The sequence below is a fragment of the Heterocephalus glaber genome, unplaced genomic scaffold (genome assembly GCF_053883595.1).
Source record: "Heterocephalus glaber isolate CG9 unplaced genomic scaffold, H.glaber_assembly_v1.0 deba00001523, whole genome shotgun sequence".
Classification (NCBI taxonomy): domain Eukaryota; kingdom Metazoa; phylum Chordata; class Mammalia; order Rodentia; family Bathyergidae; genus Heterocephalus; species Heterocephalus glaber.
This window is the reverse complement of record NW_028258327.1, coordinates 29,843,899-29,869,109: the sequence shown is the minus strand read 5'-3', so window position 1 is coordinate 29,869,109 and position 25,211 is coordinate 29,843,899. Positions and strand designations below refer to the sequence as shown.

Sequence of the window (25,211 nt, the reverse complement as noted above, 5' to 3'; positions counted from 1 at the left end):
GTATTAGTCATCATATAATCTAACTCTGCCTACGATGTTGTGGTTTCTTTCCTTACTTTAGGCTTGCTACCTTACTAAGAAGAATACTGAGTCAATAAGGCTAAATATAGAAAACTGATGGGCTGGGGATTCAGCTCAGTGGCACCGCACCTGCCTCAAAAGCGCAAGGTCCTGAGTTAGATCACTGGTGGTGGTAGTGGTGGGGAACTAAAGCAAATATGGAAAACTGATAGGCACTGCATTTTTCTGGATGGTTGCAGTACAGCAGACAAGATAATAACAGGGATTGAGCTCAGTGCATTTTCAAAGGCTGCTATGCCAGGATTTTGTTGGCTATGCCCAAAATTTCGATTTTGTCTTTTTAATGCAGTAAAAGATGAGACTGACAGGAGCAAGCACAAATATTCAGAAGTTGCTTGCAGCCCTATTTGAAGCTAGCTATTTTGATGTGTCTTGCTTAGGAGATGTGTAATTATAAAGGGCTTATTTTACAATTGTTCAGAATCAAGAGCATTTAGAGCTCAGTGCAGTTTTTTTGTTAATACGCAGAGATATGGACCCTCAGGAAAAGTAAGCTAATGGTAAACATGAACCAGGGAGTTAATATTTGTTCTCATTGGTATTGCTGATTGCCTAACAAATCCTTCGTGGGCAGTATACATGCAACAGTCTTGTACAGTACATAGACACTAAATTACATCACTAAGGAGCTACTGTAGTCAATTGTTACTTTGATTGGGAAGTTCTATCAAGAGATAGTGTTATATTTTTAATGGAACATGCCCCTTAATTAAAAAGAGATTTTGTCATTTATGCACATACACAAAGATCAAAAGTCAAGAAATCCCATAGAAAAGCAGAAGCAGCATGCAAAGTTTACAGTCTTTTGTCTTTTTGATTGCATATAGGAGCTGCTGCTGATGCAGAAGGAAGGGTTAACTTTTAAAATGGACTGGTTGCCTCCTGATTTCTTGCACATAAAGCCATGAGAAGTTCAGGGAGAGGCTTCTTCCCCTAGTAATGAAGCTTTCTGATGCTAATGGCCCATGCAGACTCCCTTGGCTCCTCCAAATTAGAAATACTTTTGTGCTCCTTTGCTTCATTAACAGTAAAGAGAGGGAGATTGGTGGCTATTTAGGGCACAGGGAAATTGGTGGCTATTTAGGGCAAGTGAAAATCGTAGTAATTATTGTTGGTGAATTCTCCTCATGGTGTTCTTTGACTCTTGATGTTCTTTTGGTGCTTTTTAGAGGAGTCCACCACTATAAATGTTGGCATTTGGCCTAGAAGAGTAGGAGCTGATCTGATTTTGAAGTTTGGGCCCCTAGTAATGGTCAATCCAAGGCATCTTGCCTGGTGGGAGATGGATCTTTTACATTTTGATTTGCTTTTTAGAATGTACCATGTGGTCTTTTCCACCACCAACTGTGATGAAGGTATGTTTGGAAACCCCCTTCTTCACTGGCACTCGAGAAAGCTGGTGCTGCACATGAGTACCTAGGAAACTGAATCCCAAACACATCTTGGTTGAGACAGATGAGGGTGGCTTGATGGGATCAGGCATCTGGGAAAGTGGGCCAGGCATGAGGAAAAGAGAGAAAAGGTAATTCAGAATCAAAATTGCTGTGATTGGTCTCTGGTTGACTAAGAGGCTGGGAGCACATTATTGGAAGCTCTTTGGAAGAAGAACCTCAGAAGGAAGACACAAAGGTCTCAAAGACAAGTAATGCTTCATTACTGGTAGCATTTACTGATGTGATAATATTTGAAGAAGGGGGCATGTTTGGAAGGGCCTTCAGAAACTGGGGAAATGATGTGAAAATTACTTCTTTCAAAATGAGACCTGCTTCACCATGTGGATAGAGTATCTCAACAGTCCCTTCTGTACCTGGAGTCAGAACTGGCTGGACAAGGGACAGCCCCAAGCCCAGAAATATAAAGGCCCATTGATCATCCAGTTCAACTGGAGCAGGAAATCACCACCTGCTCCCACCTGCTAGATAACAGAGAGGACTTCAAGCTCTACAACTGCCTGGGCAGTTGCAACTCCATACAAACTGCCCAAAAGGCTACCACCTGCAGGCTCTTGGGTGACAAAATGGTACCTGAAACCAGTAACACCAAAGTTCTGAAGCTCTGAGGGAGCAGGGCAGGGTTGTCTTTAGGGAGCAAGGGACCAATTAAAATGTATCATTTGATATTAAAACAAAGAAGAAAAAGAAACTCTTTTGCAAAATGATTTAACTGAGAACATTTTATTAGGTTAGAAGAAATATGAATTCCTAAGGAAATCTTAGCATTTTCCTAAACCAGAACCCACTACTAGAGCATACTTCGTACATGCCCCCAAAAGGTTTTGTGTCTACTAGGTGTTCACATCTTTTTGGCAAATATTCCGCAGATGTGAAGTTAACTGTGTTAAATTCTGATAACTTATAATCATGTGCTTATCTCCTTTATTAACAAGTTTACAGGAAATCTGACGTGTGGTTGTCTGAGTAGTCTTTTCTGTTGCAGAGAAATATTAGCCAGTTGGAGTGTTCTGGTGCATGTATCACTTGTTTATTCACTCGACAAGTACTCGCATGATATGAAAGGCCACTTCATTTCTTTTTGTAAATCATGAACTGGAAATTCTGATTTATCAGTTAGTCTTTCCTGGATATAGGTCTTGTGACTTACTATTTGGGCCCGTATATCACTGTAGAAGCTGTAAGGAGGCATTTTCATAATCTGAAACACGCAGAATAATTCTTTGGACTGAGGGGGGTCCAACCCTATATACTGACCAAGTTACTGACTGCAGTAAACTCTTGTACCTTTCACATATTTCTTAGTTCCAACTTATCTCTTTTTATCACATTTGTTTTACATTTATTTTTTGTCAAATATAGTAGTTGGGCAAAGTGTGCTGGATAGTCTCTTGGGACACATGGTTTCAATCAGGGAAAGAGACAGGATGATTGAGTACAAATAGCTAAGAACACTGAAAGACAATTTAGCACTCTAAAGGGTTTCTAAAGATTACAATTTTAAAATAAATTCTACAAATAGGATAGTGTTCTATTTGAGGATGTGAACACCAGTCACTAGGATTAGGGACAGGATGAATACCAAGGGGGGAAATCATGGAATGGATTGGAAATTAGAACATTGACCTTAAAATCCACTCTTATTCTTGGAATATGAATTAAGGATTATCCAGTATTTCCACCTTAAATCCTGATTTAAATGGAGGAGATAAACTCTAACTGTCCCAAGCGCAAATGCAGGAAGAAATTCTTTCTTCCTCCAAGATTTCTAAAAATTCAGTTAATGCTATGTAATAGTTCTTCTACCCCAAATGTCCCAAGTACTTTAATAACAGATGAAATAAACACATTAATTTCACAAGAAGTGCTACATTGCCAGAGTCAGTACTCTGTTACATGAAAATTTGGGGGCATGTTTTTAAAAGTTTCCCCTTTTATCTGGGCATGGTGACACAACCCAAGTGCCAGCTGCCCAGCAGGCAAAGGCAGAAGAATGGCTTAAGCCCAGAGCTCACAGCCACCCTGGGCAACATAGTGAGACCCAATCTTGAAATATTTTTATTCCTTCTCATAATCTACCACTGCATTATAAATTGGCTTTAGATATACTCTTCCTTCTTCTCATTTCCCTCTACTTTGAGAATTTATTTATCTGCCTCCAGCAAAATGTCACAGTTAACGATTCTCATGAAAACTAAACCAAAGGAGGAAGACAATAATAATGTCTGTTGATTTCTTAAAAACTTTTTTTAGGTCCACTTTGGCTCACTTCTAGAGTTTTAGCATGTGATTAATTCTATTTCTGTTTATATAATTTTTATATATTTGAAGTCTACAAAATCACTTTCTGGGATGTCGAGGACAATTTGTAGGACCTTGGAGCCTATACATATTACTTCTGTCATACACTGCCTCAATTCCTCATTTGTTAAAATGTGGTTCTTCTTGAAACCCTTTATATAAATTAGGAAGATGACTGCTTTTGGAATATCTCTTTGTGCATGCTTCATTCATATAAAAACATGAACTGAGTGTTTTTGTGTGCAGGGACCTGGGCCAGTGGAAGTTGCCCAAGAAGAAGGAGAAAACATCTCCAATTTAAGGAGCACACCATCTATATTTTTAAAACCAAAATTCTGGAACACAGAAGTGCTGCAGTGGCAGTGAGCACGGGGCATCAGGCAGCCCACAGGATAGGGGTCTGCTCACTACTCCATTCTACCCTGGAGTGTGGAGAGGACTACTGGGCCCTTGGGGTAGGGAGTCTGAGAGTCTAGGCTGTTAGGTCCTGGGCGTCTGTCATTGCTCCCCACGGGAAAATCCAATTACTAAAGATAACATGTTTTCTGCTGGTGATCAGCTTGGTATATGACAAAATTCTGGCCATACATATTTCTTTGTTAAATTAATGGCCTATGTGAACTCACTAAGGTGACATTTATTAGTGCCTTCAGACCTGAATATTCTACCTTCAGTCCACCAGGCCAGTGTTACATACATGGAATCCAATGTCAACTTCCCTTGGGCTATTTTAATCCACACAGCAATTACTAAGCCCACATAGACACACAGACAAAGGGCCTAAGATTTGCAGGAAAGAGCAGATGACTACAATTGATAGAATGGGAATGCATTAGGCTTAGAATGGGAAAATAACTTTAGAACTCAATTTTTTTCTTTTTAAATCACTCCAGACCTAATGCTCCTGATGTTTCTTGTGATTTAACCATCACTGACAGCAGAAATAGGACAACCACCGTCAATTATGTCCATGACACATTGTCTAACCATTATGGCTGGATGGCTTTGCTCTTGGATCAAGAGACTTACTCATTGCGATTTGCGGATCCTTGTATCAACAGATCTTTGCAGGTAACTGTAGGATTTCATTCATTGATATGCACCATCCCATAATAAGGGGTTCTTACTTTCCTTCTTTGTAGTTATGTTTGCAAATATTAGCTTCAGCTGACGCTGATAAATGGCAGTAGCATTTTTTGCTAGACGAATATGCCCTGAATATGAGATTGAGTTAATCTAAATTCCATCTTGAACGCAGAATAGTTCCACTTGAAATGTTAAATCTACTAATTCAATTGGAAAGAGCCTCTAAGAATTCTCTAGCATTGAAGTTTTTAAAATTACAAGCTGAAAAACAACTTTCCTCAGTTATAAGTGTTTGTAGCTGCAGAAAATGTCCTATTTGTACATTTAATACTGCCACCTTGTGGCCAAAGATTAACTTGCACACAGAGTTCATGATCCCAAGCTTGGTTGGAGTTGACAGGTAGCTAGCAGGAGGGAGGAGGAAGAGCGATGTAAAAAGTGGGTGCATTTTCTGGAAAGAAAGAAAAAAAGAGACAGAAGAAGAGAGGAGAGGAGAGGAGATAGAAAATAAATAGCCCAGGGAACTAAATAAATAACCCAGGAAATTTCCTGAAGCTCCTTCTTTCATCTCATCTTCTTTCGTATTCCCCCAAACAGTCCTGAGAGTACATCCCAGTGAGATAGGAGCTTGGGTGTTATAAAGAATCCAGGGAAGATTCTCTGATCTTCTCACCATGGCTCTCAGAAAAGACATATGCCTCTCTTTCCTCTTTTGTGGTTCCTGTGAGAACATTCTGGGATTTTCAAAAAGTGTAGGAGTAGAATGTGACTCTGGAGGGGGCCACCTTGTTTTTATTTTCTGGCTCAGCACTCTGCTGCTTTATGATATGAGGAAAGTGCCTGAACCTCTGCCTTCCTGGGTTTCTTCAGCTGTTAAGTGGGTCCATAGGAGCAGCGGATTTTCCAGCAGTGTGAGCTATGACTGGTATCAATGCACGATGCTCCTATCAGTGCTGGATTTTCCAAGCTGTGAGAAAAGTAGGAAGGAATTCTAGACCCAGCCCAGCCTCTCCTCGCTGTCTGACCTGAGACAAGTCAGTTCACTGGTCTGGGCCTTTGTTTTCTCTTTTGTTAATTCAGGTTGATAAATAAGAAGAGCTTCGTACTTTATTTCACCTTGCACATTCTATGATTTAATGGCTCTAGTCACAAACTTATTGTGAAATAGATGTAAGGAGGCTAATTTTTTATAACAAAAATACACTTTAGTTCTGTACTATCCTATTTCTGAACTATTTCACTTGCAATCTTTAGATCTTTGGGTGGGGAATTGCTCACTAAATGAGCATTATTGTGGTTTTTCTTTCCCCCTCTTGTACCCCCGAAGTACTCAGCAACATTTGACAACTTTTCTCCGGGGAATTACCTCCTGCTGGTGCACACTGACTTGCCATCTTACCCTCATATCCTCGTGCGATGTGGGAGTCGAGTGGGTTGGTCTCTTTTGTCTCTTCCATCACCTGGTCAAGACCAAGGCTGTGACTGGTTCTTCAACAGGCAATCAAAGCAACTCACCTATCTAGGTAAGTTTCCTACTAGATGTGCATTTTAAGAGCACAAAATCAAGAGCCACCATTTATTCTTGAATTCCAGGCATTGTGCTGTGAAGTGAGGGACTGAAGGGGACAGCTTGTGCTATAATTAAGCAAGTGGGCTCTGAAATCGGACTATTCGGATTTAAATTCCAGAGCCAAGTCTTATTAGGTTGGGACATTAAACAGGTACTCTTTCTCTTTTAAGTCTTAGCCTCCTTCCTGTGCAAAATGGGATGCTAAAAGAAACTATCTCAAAGGATAGGAAATTACATAAAGGATAACCTTTAAAACTCGTGATCTGAGTACCTAGTCCAAAGCAATGGTTAATAAACATTGGTGTATTAGTACCTGTAATCCACCTTAGGGCAGTCTTGTGTTTGCAGTAATCAAGTGAATATATAATGGCAGCATGTCTGACCATGACTGTAGACATAAGGAGGACGACTTGAATGTGCAAGGTGAGAAGGGAGCCTTGGAAGGGAAGCTGAGGTTAGGAGGGGAGGTGGCACAGAGGGCTCATCTGAGGACTGCTGTGTGCTGTGTCTGTTTTATGTCAGGATTACAGGAATCTCCTTTTAGGGAACAGAAGGTGAAAGAATTTCCTCACCTTCTTATTGAACATGTTTAACAGAATCACAATGCTGGGATTGGGACTATCCAGTTTTTTTTTTTGTTTGTTTTGTTTTTTTTACTCCCTGGAGTCTGTTTCATATTCTTTTCCCATTCCAGTGTCAGTTCTAGAACGAACCACATCAGCCATGGTGAGATCATTTCCTACAATGTCCTGTAAGAAAGAGACCAAATGGGTGTCTAGAATGATAATTATGTTAAAAATTGGTCTCGATAGGTCCTGGCCAAATTCAGAGAACTATATCATCACGGCAGGATCCAGCCCCTGCCACAAATCAGATTTGGCCTAAGGACTTTCAGGCTGGGATGCCATCCTGAGTTCCTTGTCTCTTCCCCTTGTGCCTGACCTACAATAACTGGGTTTGATCTACAGTTGAGCCCTGGGACTATTGAATTTAGTATTACCAGACAGAAGAATCTGGTACTTTCTTGATGTTTTTGAAGTTTTTGCCAAATTAAATGTCATATATTTTCTTTGCACTGAAATGCATCATTCACATTTTATTTCTAATCTGACCTGTCCACAAACATAACTTGTAATTATAAATACTTAGGATGGACAGAGATTGTTGAGAGTTTACCACTAGAGCTAAATACAGCCATTAAGTAACAGCAAATAGTTGCCACTAACTTTATGACTATTCACGTGTCATGTAGTCTAGAAAAAAATTTTATTTCAATTGGTCTTTATTACTTAGCATACTTCTGAGAAGCCTGACTCATTCATTGGTCAGGTTTTATTCATGAACTGCAAGCTAATTCAAATACTCATGTAAGCCAAACACCATACAAGAACATTTAGGATACAAAGAAAGACAAACAATGCAGCTACAGATACTTTATCCTTTGATAGCATTCTTAATTAAATTAATACATACATTTATGGTCTAAAAGCACCTCTGTGTAGGTAGCTGTTTGTGTGCATTTATATTGACATATGGATATGTATCTGTAAGTGTATATGTGCATATATGACATAGATAACTATTTTCATAGGACATTTTTACTAGGTAGATAGCTTTTATTTATTTTAAAAGATTTTTTGTATTAGAGCATCTAATGTATCCACTTTTGAATAAGATTTTGAAAAGCAACCATGAGTCTGAGGAGGTTGGTTGAATGTTTAATAAACTTGGACATCCTTCGTCCTTGAGGAGGATTCCTAGCAGTAACTTGTATGGTCCATGGTACTTCTTTTATCCTCCGAGTGTGGGGCAGATGAGTGACTACATCACTTTTATTCATTTCTGGGCTGGCCCAGGAGGATATGAGGATTGGAGGAACTAAGGCTCATCTGCTCTTCCATGCAGCTATACTGGGCTGTATAGATTTAGTCATAACTGTGGAGATCCTTTGTGTAAACTTCACAAAATCTATAGGAAAGTGATAGTTAGGCTACTGTGCTTTCTGTACATCTGTCTGCATTCTCAAATGGTATAATGACAGTGAGATAGTTACTGTAGCCAGAACCTTCTCAAAATCCCAAGAATTGAATTCCAGTTCTGTTTGACAGACTGGTTGGATTGTTATCTTCACTTAATTGTTTATTTCAGATTCTGTGACTTATAGTATCAGAACCAGGATAATTTACATAAAATACACTTAAGAAGAAAAAATCATTGGTCGAGAGGTCAAGCATATGTGGACAAATGCTGTGTGGACACGACATGGGGAAACTTGTGTCCATAGAAGTTTCATTGTATTACATGGAAACTGGTTGACTTCTTTCAGACGCACCAAATTATGTGCCAGATTTTCTAGGGTATGCTGCCCTTTCTCCCAGCTGCTGATTCATTCAGCTGCTTCACTGACATTTGGCAGTATATCATTCATTTTTTGACCACTTCTAAGTGGACCATCTTTTTATTGTTTGCAAGCATACCACATCCCCCAGGATAGGAAGGTTTTTAAAAAAATGACAATTATCTACACTTCCTCCAGTTGGCTGCTTCCTATGTGATTTAAGATACCTGACTAATTTTAGTCCCAGATGAGAATGGAAAAGATAAGGACCCAGGCATTCTAGCTCCTGGCTGTGGATCCCTCCACTAGAGTGTGCTGCCAACTAAATAATCATTGATCATTGACTGAAAAGGATGAGGGGGTGGGGGTGCCTGCTAGGCAGGGTTGTGGAAGAAAACTTCCCATAGATCCCTAATGACAAAGAAAAAAAATATTGCTTATACATGTTTTGACCCTTGCATTTCTCTTTTCTATCTAAGGCAAGTTTTGCCTTTGTTCAGCCAATGTCTTTACGGAGTGCTGGATTTTTGGAAAGCTCATGGCCAGTGCTTGGGGCTTAGGGTTTTAATCAGGGGCTGACTGGCTGCTTTACCTAGGGCAAGGCATTGTAATTGCTCCATGCCTCAATAGTTTCATTTATACAATGAAGTTAAGAATATTTACTTGTCTCTTAGAAATGTGGTACAAAACACTTACATGTATTAAAGTGTGATCATCATGCCATTTTACTGTACTCAAAAATTCACCCAATAGAATATTTCTCTGGGATTTTCTCTTCCGCAGAAGATTAACAATGGTTGTATCTTGATTTCGGTATACATATGATAACATTTCTGAAAGTATCCTTCTATTATTTTAGCTAGATTTTGAAAGATACTTGATATGCATGATCAAATGACTACATGGTGAATTGTTGCCATAACTGAAATTTAATACCACTTGGAAAATTGTTGTCTATACAATAAGACAAATCCATTCATTTAAAAGATATCTTTTAAGCAGACTGGTTTGGGTTGCCTTTCCAAAACCACTGAAAATCTCGCTCAAGGAACTACTTATCAAAGAAGCCACAAGTGAAGTCCTTGTGTGGTACATAGTATTTTGTGTTAGGACATAGCAGGAGCAGTATTTGATGGGATAAACCCTTAGGAATGGCCTCTCCCAACTGTAACTTCTACACTGACCTTGGGAATGGGTATGACTGTAGAACAAGTGTTTGTTTTTATCTGTAAGCCAGGAGTCAAATCCAGCAAGCCCATTTTTCTGTTCACGAAATTGGACTCATTGGCAGCTCCCTTCTCTGCCTTACAGAGCCAGTTCCCCATTGCCTCTTTCCCGGCTGTTTTTTTTTCCAGGGATGTTTCAGTTCATGGTGAACTATTTTTATTTTTTAGTTACATTAATGCTATGAAATAATTAGTCAGCTAATTAATCTGGTTTACAAGCTTTGTAGGATTCTTCAGCTGTCAGTCAGGCCCAGGCCTGAGGCCTCCATCTAGTCTCAGCTCTCCTGCCCATGTGATTCCTGTTGCCATGGCTACTGGCTACATCTGCTGACACCCCAGTCTCTATTTATTGCTTAATTAAGAATTTCACGCTCAGCCCTTATCTGCCTCTAAGAACAAGTGCACACTGTTAAGAAGTTCCAAATTTAGGCCCAGACACAAGGAAAGCCTTTCTTACGGGCTTGGCTGTGTGGAGCCTCTCCAGCGATTCCCAGCATCCCAGCCGCCACCCTTCAATCAAAAATCATTAAATGGGGCAGAGATAATGAGCATGTAGCATATCAAAAGAAGGATGTTTGCTTGGTCCAAGGGAGGAAAAGCTGCTAGTCCCCATGCTCAGCTCCACTTCAAAGAGAGATGAGACCCCTCATCACTGGGGCCTGATAAAGCCCCATTTGTTCTGGGCTTGACTTATGCAAAAGGTCTGGCATGTCACAGTCCCATCTCACAGACGTGGGTTCCCCCACCTCTCTCCTCCACCTTCACCAGCCCCCTCCCTGGCCTTCAGCATGCTCGTGTGTCAGCACTTAGGCAGCTGGGTCCTCCAAAGCATCAGGCCAAGCGTATAATCACTGACTCTCTACTCACAATGGCCACTTGTAGGGGGGTGGCCAGGAGGAGGTCTTCATCACAATAGGAGCACAATTATTGCAGCTGCTAGGGAAGGCTATGCTTCTTCCTGTAGAAATATAATAGGACTTGCCCAAAACAGGAGGTGAAGGTTTGGGGGAGGTGGTAGGGGTGGAGAGGGGTGGAGGAAACAATCTTGAGTTGATTATTCATACTCTGGCTCATGGAAGCCCGATGTGGAGCCAGTGGGGTTCCAGCAGCTGCTTGTACACAGCCCTCTTCTAATAATTGTACATTCTGTCAGGGGTCAACTTACTTTTGACCCTGTCCTTTTATATTGGTAAAAGGCTCTTTGGGGCAAACTGTCAGGTTGTGGCAGGGTGCGTTAAATACTCAGAGCCCCTTCCCCTTGCTTTATCCCCCGCCCAACCAGCAGCCGGTGATAAATTCATATCAGATGCTGCACCATTCACAGTTGCCCTCCTGAATTCACACAGCCCCCATTTTCACAACAGTGATGCGGCTGAGCTGGGACATTGTGTGGGTGACAGCTGAGAAGGTCTGGTCCCGAGTCTCCGAGGCTCCTGCTGCACTGCCTCCTTCTGATCCCACCAAAAAGAACATGCCTTGGCAGGCTGGCCAGAGCATTTGTCCAAATGTCCCCCTCATAAAGATAAAGACTAACTGTATGTCGAGGAGCCATGGCAGTCACCTCCATGGGCAGGAGGGCTGTGGATAGAGTGACAGATGGATTTTATTCAGAGTGCCAAGTTGCTTTGAAGAACTTAACTCACATCATACAGATGGATCAGAAGAGATGCTGCTAACTGGGGAGAGCCTGAAAATAGGATGCTTTTGTGAGTTTGAGGCGAGGTTCTCAATCATGGGTCATGTTGACCATCTAGGTTTTCTATTCTCTATACAGCTGCTGCCTAGACTCATCGGTGGGCCTAGAAGATCCTGTGCAATGCCTTGAAAAGGAATCCTGTTAGGATCTAAAGATGAGACAGGATTCAAACAGTTCCCCAGAACTCTTGGGAGGATTTTGTCAGCAGAGTGGAATCATAATCTCTTGCAACTCTGTACCCATTCCCATGCTGAACCCCTCTAAGGCAATCTATAGCATTCTAGTTAATAAATTAATTTACATTCTTATAGAAAACTCATTCCCTAAAGATCCCCAAGGACTTTTACCAGTAATGCAGAGGATTGACTTGAGGGAAATGTACTAAGCTTTTCAGTAAAAATATAAATAATGGAACAGGAACCGGGGATGTGAGAAAGGATTCTGCCTCTTGGTTAGAAGCAAGGGAGGAAGGCAGAAAAGAAAGGTAAGAAGGAAGGAAAGGAGGGAAAAAGGAAAGAAGCAAAGAAGGAGGGAAGGAAGGGAAAGAGGGTAAACAAGGGAGGAGTAAAGAACTCAGAAGTAAGAATTAAATGATTTTCTAAAAATCACTTAGGCTACAGAACTAACTGTTAGCAGTGCTGATTGGCTAACTTTATTCACACAGGTCAGAGGTGGTGCAACCACTATTCAGACTCAGCTTTTCTGAATCTAGGTTCAATGCTTCTTTTTTTAGTATACTATTTTTTAAAATCTAAGCTTACATACCTCCCCTTATAAACTAATTTTTTCCTTTTATTTATTAAAAAACCCCACTTATTAACTACCACTGTGTTTCCTAAACTTCAGATAGTTGAGAACTGTTTTCATTTGTCACATTTTATGCCTCTTGTGCCATTATTTACTTAGTATACTTTCTTTCTTTTTTAAAATTTTATTTTATTGGTATATTTTAGGTACACAATATAATGACATTCATCACTGGAAATTGCACCTTTACCTAATCTCTCTTGGTTCTTATTTTTCTGCCTTTCCCTGCCCTCCCTTCAACCTCTCCATCCCTCCCTATCTACAAAGATTTTGTTTCCATTTTTTCATTTTCTCATATTAATTCCATTCCCTTCTTTCCTTTCCCCTACCCCTCCCACTTCCCCTGCCCCTTTGCCCCTTTTCTTCTTATTTCACGTTATCTATTATACCATTTAGTCCTTATTTACACTTTCAGTTTCTCACACCAGAGAAGCTATTCAGTATTTACCCATGTGTGTCCTATTTATTTCACTTAAGAGTATCTCCTCAATGTGCATCCACTTATCTATAAATGTCTCTAATTTCTCATTTTTTATGGCTGAGTAGTACTCCATTTTATAAAAACCCCCACATTTTCTTTATCCAGTCTCCAGTTGATGGGCATTTGGGCTGTTTCCAAGTCTTAGCTAATACAAATTGTGTTGCTATGAACATGAGCACACATATATCACTGTGGTATGATTCTTTTAATTCTTTGGGGAAGATACCCAGTAGGGTAATAGCTATGTCAAATGGGACTTCCAGTCCTAGTTCTTTGAGGTGTCTCCATACTGATTTCCACAGTGGTTGCACCAGTCTACACTCCCACCAGCAGTGGAGCAGTGTTCCTCTTTCCCCACAGCCCCGCCAGCATTTGTTATTGGTTGATTTCATGATAGCAGTCATTCTTTCTGGAGTGAGGTAGAATCTCAGCATTTTCATTTGCATCTCTCAAATGACCAGTGATGTTGAACATTTTTTTCATATGTTTATTTGCTATTTCTACTTCTTTGTGTGAGAAATGTCTGTTCATTTCAGATGCCCATTTTAAGATAGGATCTTTAAATTTGGGAGGTTTGATTTTTTAAAGTTCTTTATAGATTCAAGATAGTAGACCTTTGTCTAAAGAAAGCAGGTGAAGATTTTTCCCACATTGTGGGTTGTCTTTTCACACTGTTGGTGGTTTCTCTTGCTGTGCAGAAGCTTTTTAATAAGAAGAGATCCCACTTGTTGATTGTTTTTGCTATTTCATGGGCAACTGAGGTTTTGTTCATAAAATCTTTTCCTACACCAGTGTCTTCAAGAGTTCTACCTAACCTCTGTTCCAGGCAATTCAGTGTTTCCATTTTAATGTTTAGATCCTTAATCCATTTTGATTTTAGTTTAGTGCATGGTGAGAGATATAGGTCTAGTTTTAATCTTTGGCATGTTGAAACCCAATTTTTCCAGCACCGTTTATTAAAGAGGCTATCTTTCCTTCAATGAGGGTGTTTGGCTCCTTTATCGAAGGTGAGATGACAGTGTGTCTGGAGCTGTTTTGGCATCTCCTAATCTGTTCCATTGGTCCTCAGGTCTGTTTCTTTGCCAGTACCATGCTGTTTTTATCACAGTAGCTTTGTAGTATACTTGCAGGTTGGGGATTTTGATATCCCCTGTCATGTCTCTGTTACCTAGAGTTGCTTTTGCTATTCTGGGTCTCTTCTTGTTCCAAATGAATTTTTGGATTGTTTTCTCAAGGTCTGTGAAGTATGCTGCTGGGATTTCAATTGGGATTGCATTGAATCTATATAGCAGTTTTGGAAGTATGGCTATTTTCACTATATTCATCCTTCCTACCCAGGAGCAGGGGATTTTTTTCATTTTCTGATATCATCTTCAATCTCTCTTTTCAGAGTGCTATAGTTTTCAGAGAAGAGGTCTTTGATTTATTTCATTAGCTTGATTTGTAAGTATTTCAGTTTTTTGGATGCTATTGGGAAAGGAATTGTTTGCCCTCTTTCTGTCTCAGGGAGTCTGTTGTTCATGAAGAGGAAAGCTATTGATTTTTGAGTGTTGACCTTGTATTCAGCTACTCAACTGACTTTGGTTATTAAGTCTAGAAGACTTTTGGTGGTGTTCTTGGGGTCTTCTAGACAGAGTATCATGTCATCTGCAAATAATGACAATTTGACTTCATTTCCTATCTTTATTCCTTTTATTTCTTTGTCTTGTCTAATTGCTGTGGCTAATGTTTCCAAAAGTATATTGAACAGGAGTGGTGATAGTGGACATCCTTGTCTTGCTCCTGATTTTAGTGTGAAGGATTTCAGTTTTTGACCATTTAGTATGATATTGGCTGTTGGTTTTTCATAGATGGCTTTCATCAGATTGATGTAGAGACTGTCTATTCCAATTTTTCATAGGATTTTTATCATAAATGCATGTTGGATTTTGTCAAATGCTTTTTCTGCATCTATTGAGATGATCATATGGTTTTTGTCCTTGGCTCTATTGATATAGTGCATTACATTGATTGATTTGCATATGTTAAACCATCCCTGCATCCCTAGGATGAATCCCACTTGGTCAGGGTGTATGATCTTCTTGATGATCTTCTGCATTCTTTTTTTTTTTTTTGGTTTTTTTTGGTACCGGGGATTGAACTCAGGTCCTTGTGCTTGCGAGGCAGGCGACAGAACCACTGAGCTAAATCCCCAGCTATTCTTCTGCATTCTTTTTGCCAGTATCTTATTATGGATTTTTGCATCAATGTTCATGAGTGAGATTGGCCTATAGTTCTCTTTTTTGGTTGGGTCTTTCTCTACTTTGGGATTCAAGGTGATGTTTGCTTCCAGGAATGAATTTGGGAGTATTGTTTCCCTTTCAATTTCATTGAAGAGTTTAAACAGTAGTGGAAATAATTCCTCTCTAAATGTCTTGTAGAATTCAGCAGTGAAGCCATTAGGACCTTAGCTTTTCTTAGTTGGTAAGAATTTAATTACATTTTCAATTTCATTGATTGATATTGGGTTGTTTAGAATTTTCAGTTCCTTTTTCAACTTGGTAATTCATACATATCTAGGAATCTGTCCATTTCTTCTGTGTTTTCCATCTTATTGGCATATAGGTTCTGGAAGTAGGTATTGATGATCCTCAGGATTTCTGCTGGGTCTGTTGTAATTTTACCCTTTTCATTCCTAATTGCATGGATTTCGGCCTTTTCTTTCCTTTTTCTGACAAGGTTGGCTAAAGGTTTGACAATTTTGTTTATTCTTTTGAAGAACCATCTCTTGGCTTCATTAATTTTTTGTATCGTTATCTTAGTGTCCATTGAATTGATTTCCGCTCTGATATTTATAATTCCCTTGAATGAGCTTCGGGTTTGTCTTGCTCTTTTTTTTCCAGAAGCTTGAGGTTCAGCATCAGGTTAATTGGATTCACTCTGTTTTCCTAATATGTGTATTCACTGCTATGAATTTCCTTTGTAAGACTGCTTTCATTGTGTCCCATAGATTCTGATATGTTGTATTGTCATTGTCATTTAATTGTAGGATCTGTCTGATTCCATATTTAATTTCTTCTGTGACCCATTAGTTATTCAGAAGTGTGTTGTTCAATTTCCACATGTTTATGTAATTTTTGTGGTTTCTTTTGCTATTGATCTCCAATTTCATCTCCTGGTCTGATAATATACAGGGGATAACTTCAATTCCTTTGCACTTACTTAAACACATTCTATGAGTGAGTATGTGGTCTATTTTGGAGAACGACCTGTGTGTAGCTGAAAAGAATGTGTATTCTAATTTTATGGGCTGGAACATTCTGTAAACATCTGTTAAGTTCATTTGTTCAAGAGTTCGATTGAGTTCTAGTATTTCATTACTTATTTTTTGTCTAGTTGATCTATCTCTTTGTGACAGTGGGATATTGAGTTCCCCAACTCCTATTGTATTAGTGCATATATGACTTTTCATGTCCATTGGTATTTGTTTTATATAGTTGGGTGCACTAGTGTTTGGTGCATAGATATTTATGATTGTCATCTCTTCCTGTTGAATTGTTCCCTTTACAAGGATGTAGTGTCCTTCTTTGTCTGTCTTAATCAGTGTTGGTTTGAAATCCACTTAATTTGCAAGGAGGATAGCTACTCCTGCTTTTTTTCAGGTTCTCATCACATGGAACATCATTTTCCACCCTTTAACTTTCAATCTATGAGTTTCATTTTGAATTAAGTGTTTTTCTTGTATGCAGCATATTGTTAGATTTTGCTTCTTGACCCATTCTGCCAGTCTATTTCTTTTGGTTGGTGAATTTAGACCATTAACATTGATGGTTATAACTGATACATATTGACTTATCATTGTCATGACTTTTTCTGTTTGTCAGATTCTCCCCCTTTACATTTAATTTCTTGTCACACTCAAAGGATTCATTCTGCTGTACTTCCTGGGGTTGTGATCCTCATTGTCTATTCCTAGGATATTCTCTAAAATTGTTTGGAATGCTGGTTTGGTATTCATGAAGTTCCTAAGGTGCTCTTTATAATGAAAGTATCTTATTTCTCCATCCATTTTGAAAGATAGTTTTGCAGGGTACATCAATCTGAATTGGAGGCTATTTTCCTTTAGAGTTTGGAATATGTCACTCCAAGCTCTTCTTGCCTTGAGGGTTTGCATTGAGAAGTCTGCTGTGATTCTGATGGGCTTTCCTTTGTATGTGATTTGTTTCTTTTCTTTGACTGCTTGGAGAACTTTGTTCTTCTGTTGTGTTTCTGAAATCTTAACAATTATATGCCTATGTGTAGATTTTTTTTGATCAAGGCTATTTGGAGTCCTATATGCCTCGCTTATCTGTATGTCAAGTTCTTTTCCCCTGGCTTGGGAAGTTTTCTGCCATTACTTCTGTGAACAGTTTTTTTTTTATGTCATCTGCACTCTCTCCTGTTTCTTCTTTGATTCCGATCAGTCTTGTGTTATTCTTCTTTGCATCGTCTAGCAGCTGCTGGATTGATTTCTCATGTTCCCTTACAATTTTGAAGCAATTTTTCTTTTCCTGGTCACCAATTGCAATCTTATCTTCTATATGTGAAATTCTGTCCTCACTTTGGCTCATTCTGCTGTGTAGACTTTCACTGGAATTTTTAATCTCCTGGCAATCTGTTTGTATCTGTTTTATAGATTCCATTTGTTTCCTATGTTGGGATTCCATCATGTTCCTCAGGTCCTCTATTTTTTTTATCTGTGACCTCTGTAGATTTATTAATCATGTCTTGCACTATGGGCACAATCTCTACTGTTATCTGAGAAATTATTTCTGATTTCATTTTTTCCAGATCCTCTTTTGTTGCCAGTTCGGGGAGTCCAGGTGGTTGAGTATCAGAGTGTTCCATCTCGTTTCCCTTTGGGGTTGCTGTAGGTGACCTGGAAGTCTGGTTTTGAGACTTGTTTATGTGTCTTCTCATTTCAACGGTGTGTGTGTGTGTGTGTGTGTGTGTGCTGTTGGCTCCTGCACAGCTTACATCCTCTGTGCTGGGAGTGGTAGAATTGCAGCCCAGAATCCCCTACCTCTGGCCTGGGAGCAGTGGAACCATAGCCCAGAAGCCCCTTCTCTGAGCTGGAAGCTCTGGAAGGGTGACCCGGAAGCCCCTTCCTCTGGGCTGGGAGCGGTATTTTCTTAAATTGATTTTTGCACTGTTTTATTTTTAGAATCTAACTTCTTATTCAATACCATCCACAAAAGATGGGTTTAATGAACTGGTGTTTTTTCCTAAAGTACATTAAAATTCAGTCACTAAAATAAGTTTTATGCCATAAAATCATCACTATACATTTCATATTTGGCAAATGTAGTATGATCTGCATAGTTTTGGTTAAACTGATAAAAAGCGAACATTTTGAACAGAAGTCTCTTTTCCTTCAGGTTCTTTGTCTTCATTTGTTAAGAACACCTGCTTCTGAGAACAAATCATGTTCTGAGTACAGTATAAATTACGTAATTCCTTAAGTCAGTGTTTTGAAAATTTGCCTCACAGGTGAACAGGTAGAATGCTTGTTCCCAGGTCCCTCCCTGGAGGTTCTGTAGATCCTTAGGAGTGCCCAGGATAGCACAAATGCCTTCATCTCAGTGTGGTAAACATCTCTCTGAGTCAGATTCATAATTATTATTGTTCTCTGAGTTAAGAAGGTTTAATTGATCTAACTCTCAGGATTCTGGCTAATGTAGTTATATGTATTGGTGTCTTGATCAAGTTCTTTAATACTTAAAAAAATCACACCCTTCCACAAATGAATATTACTGGGAATAATAGAAGACCTTAAGGCATTTACAGGATTTTCACATAATATTTCCATGAAACTCTTTTAAAGATCATGTGTTAAGAGGGCAATCGTGACTTTCATGACTGTCTCTGTGAGGCTGAAATTAGACAGGAATGTGGTCAAGTGAAAGGGCCCAATTGACAAGTAAGATTTCTGCACCTCAGTCAAAGAGGTTAACCTCTGGGGAATGAGGTCAACCTCTGGGGAATGAGGTCAAGGTCATTGAGAAGGAGAAGAGAAGCAGAGTAGGAGTATGCAGGTGTGTTAGGGAGATGGGGAGGAGAGGTAGGGGTAAGCAGATATAGCTGGCTAAGATGAAAGTTGAGAGGCAGGACCAAGTCCTACAGCCAGCTCAGGAAGTCAAGGCTGGCATCTGGGTCCAGAGCAGATAGAGGCAGAAAGAGTAGCCACAAGTCAGGGTGAGACTGGATAAAATTTGCAGACATCAGGTGCAGTTGTTTTATGTTCTTTCATTGTGTAGTGAGGAGCTGACTCATGCTAGATAAATGGAGACTGAATAGTGAGTTCTAATATGTGAATAAACTCAAATGGCAAGGTAAGAGTGGGATATGAATGGAAAAGTGAAATAGGGATGAAGCCTGTGGCTCACTGAGATGTGATGTAGTTTTCCTTTTTAAGTGAAGGGGCACTTATTTCTCCCTCCAAAATTTAAAAACAGTATTGCTTGGGGACAGAATTCATTTTTCCTCTCCTTAGCACCCTGGAGAGGATGAAATGCACCAGGCCCAGCCCCTTACCCTGTAGGCACTCACATGACAACTAGTTGAGTAACTCTTAGATCCTCTTACCAGGAGCTCGTTTCTTAGCACATTTCTCTCTCCCTCCTATCTGTCTACATTTTTAGCAAGTTTAGACCAAGTAGCGCTCATCAGAATAACTTGGCAATAATTGACCCAAAGACTTTTCTTCTTTTTGAGGACCAATTCTTACAATCTGGGAAAGATCAACTATAAGGAGGCTTCATTTATAAACAAGGCAGATTAACTATTCTCAAAGTACAAATACAAAATCAGAAATCACGAGCACCAAGAAGACATATGTACAACATTACAGCTTGTGTAAGGCTTTTAAACTCTTCCCAGGACAATACCTTTATTTTTAAATGATTTTCATCCCTCCTTGTATTTATTCAAATTGGAAATGACACTTTACATTTACAGTCCTTTAGAGTCAAAACACTTAGCAAACTTTAGCAGATCTCATCAAATTGCTTACAACTCTGTAATACTACAGCTCATCGTGATTAAGTGCAGCTGTGAAAACAGCAAAGGAGTAGAAGCATATTTCTTCAGCCTTGTTAATTGACGTATAGAATAATGAACATGCCTAATGACATTATTGGTCATAGCTAGTGTTTATTGTTCACTATGTGCTATGTTCCATGGATTATCTCATCTTTCTCTCCCAAACTATCCTGTGAGGTAGACAGTATGAGTTTCTCAATTTCAGATGAAGTGAATGAGATTCATTTGTTCCAGAATTCAATTTTAGAATGTTGGTCTCCAGCACCCATATTTTCTCAGCACCCTCTATTGTCTTTTATGACCTTAGAAATTGTATGTAGGGAGTTTTTTGTCTCTTGATCCATACCCACATGCTCTGAGCCAGCCCCACAGGAACTTGTTGGGTGGTGATACAGGGAATTAGACTGATAATTTTTTCTGCTTTTGATAACTTTTTCTATCTTCCCTGATACTAGAAGTGCTTCTCTTCTCTGTGTGGCATTCACATACTTAACTTTAATAAAATAAGCAACAAAGTTTCAATACACATTTTAGCTTCCCAATATCTGTGTGGGGAAGGGCTCCTTCTGGAAGTGAGAACCATGTGTGCATGTGTAGAGATGGAAGAACCTCAGAGGCAGCTCAGTCCTAAAGTCACCTGCACAGTACAGTGAAAAGAGCAGATGCTGAGCCAGGAAGGCATGGCTTACAAAAAACAGATGCTGGGGAAGGAATGATGGGACAAAAAGAACAAGAGGAATAGACTCTGATGGCAGTTAGGTATGTTCAGGGCTGGTCTCTTCAGTCTTTGGAAGAATCATCATAATGATAACGGCCATGTATGAATGCTTGTGGTATCCTTTTACACCCAAGGGATTTGAGGTGCATTGATTGTCTTCCCTGTACTTTAAACTTTTCATTTATGTAGTGGGAAAAATGTTGCCATTATTCATTTTCCCCAACTATTCCTCTTATGGGTATAATTGTACTTACTTGGGGTTGAATGACTCCTTATAAAATGACTGGAGTTGCTTTGGAAAAGACTTGATACGTATTTTCTCTTTTTTTTTTTTTTTTTTTTTTTCTGGTACTGGGGATCGAACTCAGGATCTTGCGCTTTCCAGGCAGGTCACAATGCCACTGAACTACATCCTGGGCCCAAGACTTGATGTATAGTTGTTATCACTTGCCTTACCTCATTGTTATTTTTTCTTTTTTTGAGACAGGATCTCAGTAGATAGTTAAGGGTGTCCTTGAACTCACTACATAGCCCAGGCTGGCCTTAAACTTGAGGTGATCCTCCTGCCTCAGCCTCCTGAGTGCTAAGATTACAAGTGTGTGCTACCATGGCTGGCTACTTCAATGGTTTTGTCCTAAAGAAGAGGTCACAGACATACTAAAATCTATGGTTTTGGGAAATCATGAAAACAGAATGAACTGATTTCTTTTTCAAATGTTTTCTAAGATGTTTTCTAATTTGTCTTTCTTAAGCTTTGGCTCTATGACAATATTCAATTCTTTTGCCTGTGGAAGAGCATTCTATTGCTACTGCATTTTGCATGTTTTCTGATGACATCATGACTATATTGTCTTTTCTTTTTCTTCCAGAGAAACTTTTTTCTTTCTTCCTTTAGCCTTTTTACCCCAGGGGTGTGAGCAGAATGTGTTTAGATTGTCAGTTATATGTTAAGTGCTCCACGTAGAGCCCCATAAACTTGGGATTCTAGATTGGTGTATGAAAATAAAATATATGCATTTCTAGCAATACCTAGATCATATGATAAATTAGAATGATCCCTCAAAAATTTGAAGATAGGGTTTATGGTTCAGTGGTAGAGTTTCTGGTTAGCATGCACAAGGCCTGAGGTTTGATGCCTAGTACCACAAAACACAACAACACCTGGAGACAAAGATAGTGAAAAAATCCTAAATTGATAGATGCCACTCAATAAATATTTTTTGAATTAAAAAAAAACTTGGGGTAGATGTCACAGTATGGCATTTGAAGTACTTGTCATGGTATAGAATTTGAATTTGAAGTTCTTCTCAACTTTAGAGAATGCATAGATCAATATAGACAGAGATGGTAGAGCTAGATCTTATTAGAAAAGAGATGTTAACTGGTGGCATTAGTATTATTGTTACTTTTTTTAAGTTATAAAAGTGCATAGAATATGTAGTAAAATAAAGGAATAATTTAAGTATAGTATTGGAAATGATGATAGACATGGAATATGTCAAGAGGAAGAGCATGTTGCCATGTACCTAGTCTCAAGATGTAACAGTATAAGGAGACTGTATATATATATATATATATATATATTTTTTTTTTTTTTTTTTTTTGAGACAAAGTCTCACTATGTAGTTCAGGCTGGCCTTGAACACACTATGTAGCCCAGGCTGGCCTCAGGCTCGTGGGGGAACTTTCTACCTCAGCCTCCCAAGTGCTGGTATCACAGGCATGTATCACCACTCCCATCTTGAAAACAATTTTATATGAGAATATGACCAAAATAAGATAGAATTGGAGAGGTTGCTCCTGGAACTCTTCAGAGGTTATTTTCTTTCTCATGTTCTGAAGCTTATGCTTTGTGGTTAAAAAGAATGATTTTTTTTATCTATCCCTGTGATGGAAGAAAGGTTTTAGGGTCCTAGGGAAACAGAAATGGTGGAGAGCATAAGTTTGGCTAGGTCCCTGGAGGTATAGCCTTGGGCAGCTTTTGGCCCCTCCAGCGGCAGGAGGTGCTGGCTCCCATGACACCTGATAAGGCAGAAAGGTAATTAACCAATAAGAAGCAAGGTGTTACAGGAAAAATGAAGTTCACGCACCTGATTACTAATTAATCAGGCGTGAGAGCACCTTGTAGATGTATTCACTATTTAATTATAGCAGACTCTCTTGGCAAAGGAGCATATGTTCCCAGCTTAATCTACTGGTTTATACTGACATCAAATTGTCATTATCAGAAAGTATCAGGGCTTTTGATTATTTCCACTAATTTATTGAACACTTAAAATTAATGAACCCCAGGCCTTTTAAATGTGCTCAGTTGGTTTGGAAGATGGGAGGAGAAAGGACAATGGGGAAGAGCCTTCATTAAAAGGACAATTTGTTTGGATAAAGGTAAAGAAAATACATTTCATGGGTGATCTGAACTCCACTGGTGAAAAAGAGAAGAATTCTAAAAACTGAGCCTACAAAATGATAGAGAGGATATAGGATGTGAGGTATGGCCTTGTGGACACTATTGGTTTCCAAAAACATATGGCTAAATGGTTCCCTCCTTAACTACTTATGTGCCAGTACTCTTAGAGAACCTCACTGCAATTAAGCTTTATTAAATAAAAGCAATAAAAATCAAATATTAGAAATCGATTGTTAAATTAACTAACAAGCACTCCTTTTTATTGTGAATATTTAGTTAGGGTGAGAAGAATATTATATAAAGCCATCTTTCTCACAAGTAAATATCGTTAACATTAAGGCTATCTTTTTGCACCTCCACACTGTAGCCTTTTGTATTCAGTTTCAGGTGAAGATCAAGTTCAAGTGACTGTCCAGGTGGAGGAAGGCGTGGTGCCCCCAACTATTGCTGGTGAGTATTAATGCACAAAATAGAACCCCGTGGTGCAGCAGAATGTCCTCTAGTGGTTACAAGTTCATTCTCATCATGTTATTTATAAGCAGGCAAGTATCAGCCCTGCTTTTACCCTATAATTAAAATATGTGTCAACATGTCAAGGAAAGATATAAGGGTGCATTTATTTTTCAAAACAATAGAAAGTAAGAATTGAAACATGTAAATAAGCACACTTCATAAATTATGGACCATATGTGCACATAGGACTGCGGATCTGCAGATGGGCCATTAGACCCCCTCCAAATGGAAAGAAAAATCCAGGGTATCTCTAAACTTTAATTGTTCCTGGTAATTTCAGGAAATCAGTGTAAACAAATCCTCCCCAAAAGTCAGATGGTTCTGTGAAACCTTTCTAACTCCAAAAAACAAAATTCTCAAACAGTAAACATCTCCTAACTGCTTTCTAATGTATTTCATTGTTTGTTTTTGTTTGTCCTGAGTCAGTTTGCAGGAGGGATAAACCTTTTCAAAGGCAGAGATTTCCTTTGATTTTCAGTGCCATTTTTGTGTTAGGTCAGAGCAGAGTCTCTGCTAATTAGAAAATGATCTAATAATTCTTCCATTTAAATTAATAAATAAAAGAGGTAATAGTACTAGATAAAACTGTAAACTAGAAGAACTGATAGTTTCTGCTCTATACTTACTGTAATATGAAAAGAGAAATTCAATATTACATTCTTAACAGATTCTGAACTCCATCAGCACTTCATTCTTTGTGTTTCTTGTCTGTATTCCCTCTTTCTTCTTCAGGTGCTATGTTCATAGAAGGCTCTGAGTGGGGTGATAGGGCTTACAACAGTGGTCAAAATGGAGTGGCCTCTGACTACATGGGGTTTTATTGTCTCTTGGGGATGTTAAACAAATGATTTACTAGTTAATTTATTAATTATCTTTAAAATAATTATTATCAAGGAAGAAATATCCTATAATTTGCAGTACATAATGTTCACATTGTTTGTGTGGAGTTGGTACATGTACATAACATATCTTAACTCCTCATCCCCTTTCCCTCTCCACCCTCTCTCTATCTCCTTATTTCCTTCTTATTTGAGACAGATCTGTCTCCATACTTCCCATTATTTATCTTTTATTTTGCTCTTTATTTGTTATTTGGGTTTTTAATGTAACAGAAACCATATAATATTTATTTTGTAGAGGACATATCTTTTGGATAAGCTCTTGTGCCAGACCACCTTAGTGAGTAATGGAGTATCTCTGGATGACCATTTCTGGCTCAATCAGCCATTGTCAGAGTGGCATTGCCACTCAGCACCTATTATGGAGGAGATTTCTGTGTTAAGGACTCTTTGGAAAGATAGCATGAGTGGCTAGCATCCCGGAATTTCCAGAAGGAGTCAGTATAACTGGGAGATGCTTCACTTCTGTTAATTACAACATGCTGAGTAAATACAAACCTGATGTTTTATAGAGTGGTAGAATTATAACAAGAGGAGGAATGTTATAGGCTTCCCTTTCTAATTTGCTTTATTTTATG

At 39.0% G+C, this 25,211-nt stretch overlaps 1 protein-coding gene across 15 annotated transcripts in view; it reads left to right on the top strand.

Annotated features, from left to right (window-relative positions):
• Pkhd1 (PKHD1 ciliary IPT domain containing fibrocystin/polyductin) overlaps positions 1-25,211 on the top strand; it is a 513,180-nt gene that overhangs the window by 248,179 nt on the left and 239,790 nt on the right. For all 15 annotated transcript variants that reach the window (XR_015441583.1, XM_087188170.1, XM_087188168.1 and 12 more), the window contains 3 exons: positions 4,727-4,904; positions 6,247-6,442; positions 23,603-23,671. Coding sequence is in view for 14 of the 15 variants with exons in the window: in XM_087188170.1 (XP_087044296.1) it covers positions 4,727-4,904; positions 6,247-6,442; positions 23,603-23,671 (443 nt within the window). In the remaining variant the exon portion in view is untranslated. The remainder of the gene's footprint in view (positions 1-4,726; positions 4,905-6,246; positions 6,443-23,602; positions 23,672-25,211) is intronic.